At 39.7% G+C, this 13,615-nt stretch overlaps 1 protein-coding gene across 1 annotated transcript; it reads left to right on the forward strand.

Moving 5' to 3' along the window:
• The first annotated feature begins 303 nt into the window (after nucleotides 1-303).
• GASK1B (golgi associated kinase 1B) lies at nucleotides 304-13,280 on the forward strand. The gene is made up of 4 exons (XM_009961297.2): nucleotides 304-1,300; nucleotides 8,554-8,768; nucleotides 12,549-12,775; nucleotides 13,073-13,280. The coding sequence occupies exons 1-4, from the start codon at nucleotides 304-306 to the stop codon at nucleotides 13,278-13,280; spliced, it is 1,647 nt and encodes a 548-aa protein (XP_009959599.2).
• Nucleotides 13,281-13,615: the final 335 nt, after the last annotated feature.

A 13,615-nucleotide genomic window follows, 5' to 3' on the forward strand; every position in this document is an offset into this window, starting at 1 on the left:
TTCTTTTTGCAGTTTGCAAAGGAGATACTTCAGATCTTTTAGACTACAAGTCAGTAAACTTTGCTTACGCAGCTGGCTCCATTCATTCTCTGAAGCCAATCACTTCCCCTGTGGTGGCTGATAAGAATTTAACTGCTTAAGAAGGTGGAGTGTCAGCATCCTTAGTGCTAAACACATTCCCAGGCATATCGGTAGTCTCTGTCCATCACCCATGCTGGAAGTTATTTGGAAAAGGAGAAATAGGAATCGGGGAAGGGAAATCATGCATCATCATCATCCTGGCTGGAACGTACAGGAGACTTTATGTTGTTTTCATCCTGTGGATTCACTAGAGAAATGACCACCTTTGATCAGCCAAGTAAAATAAAAAACTTGTTTATTTGCTGCCTGTGCCTCCCACGGGTACTGAGGCTCTGGACTTGCAGGCACCCAAGGACAAGAAGGAATCTGCTAGTGGGAACCGCATGTGTGATCTACCTAGGATTCCTCATCAGTCAAGTGGGTCATGTTTTACCCCAGCACAAAGGAGGACACCAAAAGGTCAGTTCCAGAAGTCTCCAAGATGCAACCCAAACTCCTTTTCTTGGCATCCCACTGGATGGCACCCTGTCGCCACCCAATTTCCAAGAACCCCAGCTTGGTAGCAATGGGACCTTGCTGCCACCCAATGTAGTTTATATCACACTGCGGTCTAAGCGCAGCAAACCTGCCAATATCAGAGGCACGGTGAAGCCAAAGCGCAGGAAGAAGCATGCAACCCCTTTGTCCTATGGGCAGCACTTTCCAAAAGCTACTTTTATGGGCCAGGAAGAGGCCTTTGCCCAGCAGCCAAGGAGGGCCACGCATGCTGTGGGCACAATGGGAGCAGCAATAGCTCTGAAGGCGAGAAAGCACCAGCTGGATGAACACAGGCACAAAGGAATGGCAATCAGGGAGAGGAGTCACTGGAGACATGGGAGGATTTCTGGACCTATAAAGGCACAGCCCCAGCCTGAGGAAAGCAATATCAGGATTTACAGTGAGAGCTCTCCCTCTTGGCTGAGCAAAGATGACATCCTGAACATGCGCATGCTGGCAGATTCTCGGATAGAAAGCATCCAAGAAGTACCTTCTCGCAAAGCAGTCCTTGTGGTATTCGCGAGAGGTTCCAGCACCACAGGAACTGCTTGTAATCAGGGACACTGTGGCATCATCAAACGACCCCTCGACATGAGCGAGGTGTTTGCCTTTCATTTGGATAGGATTTTGGGGCTAAACAGGAGCTTACCTTCTGTAAGCAGGAGATCGAAGTTCTTCCAAGGTAACACATTCCTATGGTTTTCAGCTTGCCGGTGGGGTGCTGAGGTTTCCTTCCCCCTCCCACATTAACCGTGGGGCAGCAGCCACCACCTTCAACTCCTGTGAGCCTGAGAACTAACCCCATTGTTACAGGGAAATAAAGCTGGTATCTGTGTGTAACTTCTACAGTGCAATTGTCCTGTCCAAAGGACACGATACCCCAAGGTTTAGATCAAATACCATTGAGCTGCTGAGAGCAGTAACAGTTTCACTTCCACAAGAGTCTGGAATGAGAAAAAAAAAAAAAAAAAAGAGGGAGTCATCCATAGATTTTGTGACATTGTACAGACTGCCTGAAGTGAAACTGGTGAAAGAAATTCCAGAATAGCCTGTGATTCGATGGGTATTTCTGATTTTTTTTAAAAAAACTTTTCTTATCTTTTAGAATTGACTTTAATAAAATATTCTTGAAAGTAAGCACAAAAAATCATCTCTCAAACAGGTGATAGGAAAGGGGTTTTGTATTTGGTCAGGTAACCTGCTCAGAGAGGTGGGGGACCTTCCTGCAGAAGCTTGATGCTACTTTCATGGTACCAATACCTCTGGGAACTGAAAAATTTTTCAAAAGTGCTTCCTTCTCCCCAACTACATTTCAGTAAATCCTGGTGTACATTTTGAGATTTACTACACACATTATATATTATGCAAAGAAATATGCACAGTAAGTATCTCAATATGCCTATTGCACAGCTGGTATAAAGTTTTCAATTTAAAATTTGATTTTCAACCTTTAGTGAAACTAAAGGTAGGTTTCAGACATGTAATGTGGGTTAGAAATCTACTTCTAACATTGCTATATTGTTAAACACATCTTCAGCCTAACTGCTATTTTTGTACAGTCACAAATCACAATCCAGAAGGACTACGTTGCATTTTAATGAATCATTGCTGAAGTGGCTAGCTATGTTTTTGCTGTTCATTTCTTGCTGCTGAAATTAGCTTATACCAAATACTTTATATCAGTCTGCGTTTCTTAAAAAAAAAAAATAAAAATGCAAGAATGACTTTCTGAAGTTTGACAGCAGGAAGGCAACCTAGTGATCTCCAACGTCTTCCTGCTTTGTAAACCTTCCCTTTGTCAGCCTGTGCAATAATGTGAATGAATCTCTAGGAACAACAGTTTGGAGCCTCTGAATATTGTTCATACTTGCAGAGCATGGAAGATACATTATGCATAGTTTATTTTTAGAAACAAGATTTATTGCTATAGAGCTGTCGTAAGGCATTAAGGTAGTTGAGTTGGAGGAACTCTGCACAGTGTGGCTGTGGAGATGACAGACTGCAAGCCTCTGAAAACTGCTATTAGGCTAATTGTGCATTGTGTTGCTCAGTGTCTGTCACCTTGCAGTATGTTTTGGACTGTCTGGGACAGACTGTCATTCTGCCCTCTTTAATTTTCTTTTCCTCATAACTGGTGATGTTCCTATAGCAAGAAGAGTGTTGCTAGGTGATGAGAAGAGAAATAACATTATTTTGGTCTCACTTCATTTTTTCCAGCTAAAGGGTGAACAGAACATTTGGAACAGTTACTGTACCTTGTCTTTCTCCATTTCTTTAGCCTGGAAATATGCTTGAGCTCAGATGCCCAATATCTACTTGAGCTCATGGCTATTTACACGCTTGTGTTTGGCATATCTGGAAAACATCTGTGTTGAGAAAATGAGAAAAAAAATATATTCTTAAAAATAACATGAATAATTAGTGAGTTCATTTCTATAACCCATATGCATTTAAGTTAAGATTAGGTGGGCACTGTAAAGTTTTTTACAGGGCGACTTGTGTAAATCATGGGTTATTCATATGGGAAAGAAAGCAATACAGGATTAGAGACTGTGCATGTGTATGAATGTACACAATTTCTGGGCTGACATATCTCTCTCCACGACACATCCTTTTAGCTTGCCTCAGTTGTGATGTGATCTAACAAGACATGTTTGATGTAGCATTAAAATCTTTAAAAATGGGCTTTTCAAAACTATCATTCACTTTGTCAAAAGCAGTTTCAAAGAACCACATAGTAAATCCCTGTACAGGTTCTGTTTCCCCTATTCCCACAAATCCCCCAGCTGATTTTTTTTTTAAAGTCTAGCAAAATAGTGTATGCAAGTCCTCTGTCTGCTGCCCTTGCCTTCCCTAGTTAATTGTGAACCCTTTAAAGTGTTAACTGGTTTTTTAAATGTTTTATATTATTTTTCCATCATGGATTGTTAAATCAAGTATGGTAACTTTTTCTCTCATATTTTTCCATTGAATTGGCTGAACGTAAAAAGCCTGAGAAGTACAGGCGGGCAAAGCCCTTCTGAGTTCACTATTACAGTCTAAAAGAGCATGATTCTGGGCATAGGCAAGCAGTTATTGATTGCTCCCATTGCTGCCTACAAGGTGTGAAAAATGTCTGGAACTCCAAAACACCTATAAACAAAGAAGAATAAGCCTGTAAAACAGCAAGAAATAGTCATGAAACTGTATCTGTTGTGGAGAAAATGGAGGCTGACCCTTGTGTGTCTGAGTTTTAGGATGGTCACATTAATACCACAGGACTGAGAATCTTCATTATTTGATCATCCTAATCTGAAGAACAGAAGAGACATAACTGTCACAACCCTACCTTAATTAGTTTATACAGAAGCTAAGTAAGATGGCTGCTCATATTGCCCCTAGCTCAGCAACAGCATTTGCAGGGTTGGATGATGCCAGTGTTTGTCAGGGCTTGATCTACAGAGGAACATGGGCTGGAGCAGGCTTGCTGCCCTGTTGCAGCTGACAGCTGTAGGGGTAGGACTCTGGCTCCTTGCATCAAAGCATCAAGGCTGAGCTCTTTACTGAGCTTTTGGTACGAAATACACAGCTGTTGCTATGCAGTTTTATTGCACCACTGGCTGAAGGCCTGAACTACTTCATGCTGACAACCAACCCCCTTCATCCCTGGTTTTCTGATATCATAAATTTGGCTAAATACACTTTTTCCTGTGCTGAGAAGTGTAAGCACAGGTGTACTCAATTCAGTTGGGCTTTTTTTAGCTAGAGATTATGGGTACAAGCTGCTCCTGGGGAGATTCAGATTAGACAAGTGGAAAATTTTCAGAAAAACAATCAGCCATTAAAATAATCTCCCCAGGGAAGTGGTGGATTCCCCAAAACTAGACACTTTTAAGATTTAGCTGGACAGGGTGCTGGGCCATCTTATCTAGACCACGGTTTTCCCAAGAAAGGTTGGATCAGATGATCCTTGAGGTCCCTTCCAACCTGATATTTTATGATTGAACCCACTATTTGCCCAGAACTACTTTTCCTAAAACATGCAAGAAACTCTTCCTTTTAGTAACACCTGTCATAGTTTAGTGCAAATAGATGAATTGAGCCACAGGTTTTTCTGTTTTATACCCTACACTATCAGCCTGCCCTTGCCATCCCACCAAAAGTTATGCAAAAGCAGGCAAAGATACTATGAGTTACTAGTATCAGGGCAAAGAATAAGAAAAACCTGACACTGATTATGCATTCAGAATGCTTTAAAATGCTTCAATTTATCAGTCCTGTTTTCTGTCTAAAAACCCAAACAATTTACACCACAGTGTTGTACCTCTCAGAGTGGTAGCAGAGAGCATATTTTCAACATTCTGTTGGACAGAGAAGTTAATGTTTAAGCAATAATGCAGCCCATAGTCTAGAGAACAACCAATGCACATTTCATGCATTCCTTAATTCTAACATCCATATGAGCACAGGACAGAAACCTTGCAAATAAGGCCCAGAGAGAAGAACGAAAAATAAAGGGCCTAGCATCTCCCTACTTTCTGCTTCTGTCTCTCATATTTTTTCTCATAACTTAAACTCAACTAATGGTCTGTATGTCAGTCCTTACCTTTCCACACTAAATTAACCTCCCCTGCTAATATGTGGGCAACTAAACTGTTTCTTTCAAATGTGGCAGTGGTAAGCTGTACTGCTTTACAGTGGACAATGAGGAATTTGAGAAAGAGCTTTAACTACCTTGTGAAAGATTTGCTTTTTTTAGTGATACTGTCATGGGCATGTTTGAAAACATTTTGTTTTGAGGAAGTTAGAAAAAATGCTGTAGATTATACATGTTAGAGCACAAGATGAAGAGTAACATTTGCAGGAACATCTTTGTGGTTAAGAAGCATACAGACTATTTTCAAAGTAATGGGGGGTGTGGATATCTAAGGTGATGCCTATGTTGAAGAAGCCATGCAGTGGTACATTAAGTGAACACAAAGCAGCTTAAGTACCTTGAGGTAGTGTAGTCTCAGCAGTCTGAGGTTTCATCTGTGTTACCTTATTCAATTTAGAATATCCTGAGCCGGTAGCTCCTAAGGGCCTAAGACATTTTAAAAAATATTTTGATGTTTAAAAATTTATGAGTTACTAGGAAGCTGGTACACGAGTTTTGAAAAGTCTTTCCCATACAATTTTGTAGGTCATCTTAGATAGTTAAGTAGATATATAGATCTAAAATGGCAGATGAAAATAAAATTAAATCAATCAGTTTTGGGCAAGGTTCAGTACAAAGCAGGTGCAGCAACAGAAAAGCAGTAGCCCTTTGTGTTAATATGTAAAGCTAATTAGGAACGATGCACCTACAGAGCACACTGGACTTATTCTGAAGTGTGCTCAACCTGCTCAGTTTTGGCTGTATCAAACTGCAAGCTCTGATTCTTAGCCAGGCCTTACTTTTCACCATTCAGTTAATTTCTGATTCAAACCTCATGAGGATGAGGCTGAGGAGCTCTACTGATTTCTGCAGGGTCATGCCAATACATGCATCTATGAATCAGACCCCTTATCTGCTTTAATTCAGCATCTTCATGTTTTTCCCGCGAGTGTCAAAAATTTGAATCACTGTTATTTGCTGAAGCTGCTGTTTCATATTCCTGTAATTCAAATTATATTACAGAGTTGAAAGATTTTATTTTGGCTCATGTTTTCTGCTCCCATTTCCTCTGAAATGCAAACATTTCCTGGATTTAGCCTTGGTCTTTTAAAAATGTTTTTGTATCTTAATGGAAACTGGCAAGATATTCATATTTTTCAAGTATTTATATTACTATTGTTTATCATGTCCCTTTTGGGTAGACAGGAGATGTTTGTTTTGTTAGGAGACTGTTTATGTATTTGGTTTGTGGAAGAATTCGTGAGTAATAAGCTGTTATTGGAGATAAAACAATAATATATCAGACTTAGTCCTGAAGGAAAATGTCATTTTTTGTGACAATTCCCAATGCTTATATAGATTTTCTCCAACTGGCTTGGAAAAGAGGCTTAGCCAATAGTTGACCTGACTTGGCTAAAGTCATCTACAATGTAGGCGATGGAGCCAGAGCAAGAGATGGGGAAATAGTTAGGATTCCCCAAATTAATTTCCTAAATACTTATTCAGGCACTTCAGTAGAGGCCTGATTTTCAGGAGCGCTCAGCACTTTTTTCAGTGGAGGAAAGAGCATGGAGCACAGTGGTGATAAAGGTAGTACTGATCCTAGTGAAAGAGAGAGATTGATGTTCCTAATGGAAGGGCACTTTCTGTGTTCCTAAGGAAACACTGGGCAACTGGGAGAGAAGTTAAAGTAGTGGTAGATCTGCACTTTGGGTTGGCTTGAGAAGGGCTACCTTGTATGTGCAAGCCATGGCAGAGAGAAGATCGAGTATGTTCTGGTTTTGGAGAGAAGTTTGTCTTTTCTCTTGGGCTTGATAGCATGAGAGGCCTATCACGCTCTGTTGGCAAATATGAGATGATTTGCTGCTAAGTATGGGCAAAGACAATTTCATACCTGTTGTTTTAGGTCATTCAGCAGTCTTTGAAAAGGTTGCTTTTTGATTTGGTTATATGGAGATCTGATTTTAACAGTTCTTGCTGCTTACAGATGGAGCATTTACATTAGCAACTTTTACCTTGCTGTTGACACTGATACCTGTTTTCTATGTGCTATTGTCTGGTTTGCCTCTGGAGAAGAAGATGCCATGGATCTCACTGCTTTCATGTGAGTTTCTGAAAGCTTCTTTTCAGATGCATCTCTGGCTCCATGGGCATCGGAAGACAAAGACAGCTTAGGCTGCATTTAACTGTGTGATAAATTGTGCAATAGCGTGGGCTTTAGGTTCATTGACCTTTCAAGATGAATATAAATACATTTTAAAGCTTTATAGGTGTTCCAACCCTTGCTAGTTAGTAAGTAGCAACTTTGCAGTTAAATGGCTCTTCCTCACTGTACCAAGACATTTGGTCTTCTGTCTACACTCAAAAATATGAAGGATTTCTTAGTTCTAATATGTGTACAAGCTGCAGTCAGTCCTAGGTTCTTGACCGTTTAAGGCGACAGCAGTAGCAATGTTGCATCAACAACGGAAAGGAGAGTTCCACTTTCCTAAGAAAATATATATGCCTGTTAATTCATATTGAGAGAAATATTTGTCAGTTTTTATACTAGGAAAACTAATTTTAAATTTTTTGCTTAGGTTTCTTCCCACTAAGAACACTAAATGCTGAAATTCACCAAAGCTAAGGCCATTGACTTAGTTTCGGGGAAGGGCAGAATAGTCTTTGCACAGAAGAATTAAAGAATGTGACCAAAGCAGCTGCTAATACAAAACCGATCTCATGTTGTACCTGGGTAAAATACTTATCAAGGTGTTTATTCATGCTAAGCTCGCACTCTCTAGTGTTCTCCTGTATCATTTAAGAGCTGTGAAATCATACATTTTAGGCCTAAAATACTAAAGATAACAAAATAAATCCACTTTGAGTATAGGATTTGTAGTGTTTCTATGCGCATTATGCAGAAAAAATACTTTGACATAAGTTTCCAGCTTTTGTAAATCATCATCAGTTCACTGGAATCAGAAGGAAATCACACAATTGATTCACAGTGGTATTGTAGGCTCTTAATCTATCTATAAACTTTTTAATAGTCTGGTTTAGTATATTATTTTGTACATTAATCTCTTGCTTCAAACAGAGAAAGCCTTCTGTACACTGAAGACATTTGTAATGTCTGTGCTTCCATTCCTGTAGTGAGTGGTTTTATATGTGGAATAAGACCACATTGACCAAAGGATCTCAAGTTACTAGTCCCTGGCCATTTTTCCTGCCACATCTGTAAAGTAGTGTAATTATTGAACCTTAGGCAATGCCTAAAGAATGATCAAGTAAGTCTGACAGTATTTCACTATACCAATGATCTGTTTTTCCTTTTTCAGATGGTCAAGCCTGTCCTGTTATTCTCTGGGATTCCTCACTGAGTCCAACAGATAATAGTACCCATTCTTCAGTGAGATTAACCTGGGGGCGATATCAGCAGCTATTGAAGCAGAAATGCTGGCAGAATGGTAAAGTTCCCAAAGCTGAGTGGGGCTGTACCGAAATCCATCATCATGAGTGGTCCAAGATGGCACTGTTTGATTTTCTTCTGCAGGTAAAACATTACTATCTGCCTCAAAAGTGATGTGAGCACACATGGGACTCCTAGAAAAGTAGTTTTAGTTTATTTCCTTTTTTTTTTTTTTAATTGGGGATGAGATGTGTTTGCACAGTTTGAACTTGTTTCTGGTTGTTTCTTAGGATTAAAATATCCAAAATGCAACTTATAATCAGGGAAAGAGATCAGGAACTTAACTGGCTCATTTGCTAAAAGAGGAAGCAAAGGCTTTTGTCTTGAGACATCTTGTTTTACCTCACCTCGAGGCAGGCATACTGTTTCTCCTTCACTCCTTGTTTCTCCAAACATAGTTCTTGATTATGTTCACAACTGTAAAACAGTTTTTTACTGTGTGGTCCTTCCTGTACCTCCCCAACCCCCAAGGATGGTTTATGTGCTTTTGGTCAGCTGAAATCTGGGTCAAGATAACAGTTGTAGTGGTTATTTTTCCTTCTTTTTAAAAACCTAGCCAGTGACTTAGCAAGGAAAGAGTAGAGCAGCAACTGATGAATGATACAGCTGCTGTTCCTCGGTTAGGTATTGTACATAATCATTAGCTCTCCAAATAACACCGACCTAAAGCTTTGCCCAGCAGTATCCTAATGTGTGGCTACAGTTGCAGCAATTGTGTAGTAGAATATTAATACACTCCCTGTATTAATAAGGACTGAACTGAACCACCTGGCTGGAAGCAAATTTTATGGCTTCCTCAGTTACGGCACTAGTTCCAATTGTCCTTGCCTGCCAGACAGGTCTGGGTGACTGAGCCTCCTGTAGCACTTACTGGAGCAAGCACTACTTTTAGGCACCGTGTTTGGTTGTTCATATAATTCAGCTTTTTAGAGTTAGATTTCTTGAAATATAAAAATACTGAGTTGGCTTATGCATAGCCAGTCCATGTCCTCAGTCCTGTTCTAGGAAGAATGGATGTTTCAGGGGTTTTTTTGAGCTAGTTTTGCAGACTTGTTAGTTAAACAGAGCATTCTGTTCTTCTCTAAAAACAGATTGTCACTTGTTTAATGACTACATCCTTACTCCCAATATGAGCAAGTAATTCTTAGAAATTGGTATAAAGTAATATGTGGATTATTTTGATGCTAAACATGGTAATGCCCATATAGGAATAGTACAGATTGTGTCAGAGTTAATGTTTTCATGCCATTGTCTTCTCGTTGAACAGTTTAAAAATTCTCATGAGTTCTGTGTTGATTTCTAGTTTTAATGTCTTCTAAGACAAGTTTTTAATCTTCATAATAGAACTCCTATTATCCAGAAGGAACAGTCAGTTAAAAAAAGATACAACAGGATTGAACTGTACCAACAGGGTTGAACTTTACATGACAAAGAAACAAATTACTCTTACAATAGTAGCTGGTATCAAAGTGATTTATACCTCCAGTTGCCTACCAGGCAAGAACGTGCATACCAAAAAGTGAGTGAAAGTGGGTGTTATGGTTCTTAAAGATAAAATTTTAACTGGATGCTCTCAGACTTAATGTTAGTCAGCTGTAGAACATGAAGGCTCTACAACAAAAAATGCCAAGAAGTTGTTTTGAGTTTGAAAAAAATAATAAAATCTGTGCTTCATGAGTCATTCAGAAATAAAGAATAATGGTGAAAAGTATTCTCTATTAAACATAATTCCCTACAAAGAATGGGTTTGGTGCCCATAATAGATGTTCCTAATCTATGGTTTCAAATGCTATAAAACATAGGAGCAGGCTGAAAAATGCTTTCGGCTGACCTTCTCTTGCCTTCTGCAAGAACTCAAGTAAAATAAGGACATTAAATGTAAAACGGCTTCTTTAATTTTGGGAGTTTGGACCTCTCATGTGCATAAATATATGACAAACGCAATGCTAAACTATTAAGGTTGCAGCATCAATTCCTGAGTGTCACATCATTCTGTCTTAACACTGGAATGATGCAAGGTATTATGAAGAGGCTGTCTGTAAAACATGATCTCCTTGTCTATTTAATGCATATAATGAAGTGTGGTGCAGATGAATTAGGTCTATACATCAAAGAAGTCTGTCTAGAACAACTCTGCTTCACTTTTTGGCAAAGCCTTTGGATGAGCTGAATGAGACATCCCCTGAGCTAGAACACTGAAAGAAGAGGGGCTCTAGTACCTGCAGGTGGTGAATGTTGCTCATGAAACAAGGAAGAGAAATCTGTTCCTTTCCTCAGAATTTTCGCATTTGGAAACAAACACTGCCACCAAGAATGATGGCAGTGATACTACATATTTATGAAAAAGCAAAACAACTGGCTTTCATTTGATGAACAAAATTAGGAGGCCTTTTCAACATGCAACATAGTTCTACATCAGCAGAAGAGTCCAAACAGTTCATTTCACTGAGGGGGTCACAAATATAAAATTGTAATTTAGAAGGCTTATGTGAACATTAATGGTTTTATGCTTAAAGCATTTTGAAGACTTAGCAGTATACAACAAGCAAGGACAGAAAAAATCTTTTACCTTTGTACAAGCTACTTATTAGATGCACTAGACCAGACGTCCATGCTGTAAGCACCTGTCAGCAGGAGCAGGGCAGCTCACTGGGGAGATGAACAGGAGCCAAAGGCAGCCCCATGGCAGCAAGGCAGGCAGGGCCAGCAGCAGGAGAGGCAGCCCAGCAGGAAGGGTGGTGAAAGCCACAGACCCCATTGATAGCCCAGTGATCGTTAGGCGCAGACAGGGCAGCAATCCAGCTCCAAGGCCAACAAGCAGGAACCTCAAGCAGCAATCCAGGAGCAACAGGTAGCAGGACAAGCAGCAGATACAGCCCACCCTCCTACCCCCAAAGGGCTCAGAGGAGGGCTGAGGTGCCAGGACTGAGCTTAAATGAGGCTTCTGGGCCCAAAGGCAGAGGGGTTGTGTGTGGAGATGCCAGGTAGGGCTGCTGAGGGCAATTAAGGCCTATTTGTGCACTTAGCACCCTGGCAATGTTGTGTATTTACTCTCATCTAGTCAATGGGGGCAGAAGCACTTTCAAGGAGTGATTTATCCTTACTGTATTAGATGGTTATCCTAAAATGGCATTCTTTACTCTGGGGGTGCCTTATTCTTGTCGTTGTTTATGAAAGGGAACATAAACGACTAAGAAGAGATGCTTAACATTTACACTGCTAAAGTTAGACCAGATGTATTTCTTCCAGCTGAGTGCTGTGCAATGAATAAGCAAGGGTTTGCATGGGAAAAAATAGCCTAGACCAACATGTCATTAAAGGACATACCACAGAGCAACTTAGGGAGGCTGGTCTGTGATTATAAATGCGCTCGTCTTGCATTTTGTGTTTTCTGATGGTTTGCTGTGCCTCTTACTAATCTTTATAACTATTTTGCATACTATTAGTCTAATCGGTCCCACAAAATAGAGAACGTCTGTGTGTGTCAGGCTGTGCTATTTCTATTGTTCTTCAGCAGAGAAAATGGAAAAAAACTACAGCCTTCGGAAAAAAATAGAATTGTATTCACCATCTTGTTATTCCAGTTACACAGTGGTATTGTTCCATTATTTTCAAAGAATTTCTACTGACGTAAGAATTCATAGCTATAAAATGGATGAGATACACAGTCTGAGAAATCGCTTCTAACGGTACATGAAGTATGGGGACCAGGTCTTCAACGCCCTTTCATTGCTGACTTTAATTATACTTGTCCTGAGCTTGCTTTCCTGTCAGATGTGTTAGTGAGCGATGTCTTACAGTGACACTTTGCCCCAAATACTTTGATATTGTTTTCACTTGGCACTCTGCTGTACTTTGTTTTAGATCTATAATCGACTAGACAGAAACTGCTGTGGATTCAAACCTGTCAAGGACGATTCCTGCATGCAGCAAGGACTGAGGCTGAAATGTGGCGATCAGGATGCTGTTGACCTGACACACATAGTTCAGAGAAGGCATGACCGAAGGCACTTAGCCTTTATAGACAACAAGGGTTTCTTTGACAGAAATGAGGACAATCTTGACTTCAAAATACTACAAGGAATCAATGAGTAAGTTTTAAGTTTTAGATTTTGTAAAAAAGATTGATAATTTCATCCCAGTTTGAGCATGAGACACTAAGTTATTGGGATAGATGTCATCGGCCCAAGACATTTACAGGATATGTCTAAAAATGTTTGAGTAATCCCACTGCTGTAAGGTACAATTAACATGCATATCATTAGGCATGCGGGGGCTTCCTCTGTTGAGTCGCGGTCTATATTCGTAGAATTGATTGCTAAACCACAATATAAATATTGCAGTTCAGAGTGATGGCAAAACTGACGAATTTCTTTGTGCTTTTCCAGATTCCCTGAATCTGCAGTTTCAGTGCTGAAGAGCCAGCGCTTACGTGAGAAGTTGCTTCAGTCTTTGTTCCTTGACAAAATATACTGGGAGAGCCAAGGAGGCAGAAAAGGAATTGAAAAGCTTATTGATGTAGTAGAAAGGAGGTCCAAAATTCTTCTTACTTACATAAATGCACATGGAGCCAAAGTATTGCCCATGAATGAATGAAGCAGTCTTGTTTCTATCTGAGAGACAGTCTTTACAAAAATTTGTATGAGGCAAAAACTGACAGTAAAATTGATTTAATTCATAGACTTATTTATTTTTTACAAACTTTCAAGTTTATTTTTAAATAAGAAATCTTACATGATTTAAAAGCAACTTTAAATGTCAGCTGCAGCTCAACACAGTGCCGTCTCTTCTATGTTACCAGTGAAATGAAAGTAAAATTAACCAAATGGTACAATAAATGATGTAGTAATATGTAGGTACCATGAACACTCCTTCTGTTAAACTGTTTGAAAATCAGCAACAGGATTTTCAGTATGTTAAACTGGATTACT

Source organism: Leptosomus discolor, chromosome 4 (assembly GCF_034619465.1).
Source record: "Leptosomus discolor isolate bLepDis1 chromosome 4, bLepDis1.hap2, whole genome shotgun sequence".
In the NCBI taxonomy this organism is placed as follows: Eukaryota; Metazoa; Chordata; class Aves; order Leptosomiformes; family Leptosomidae; genus Leptosomus; species Leptosomus discolor.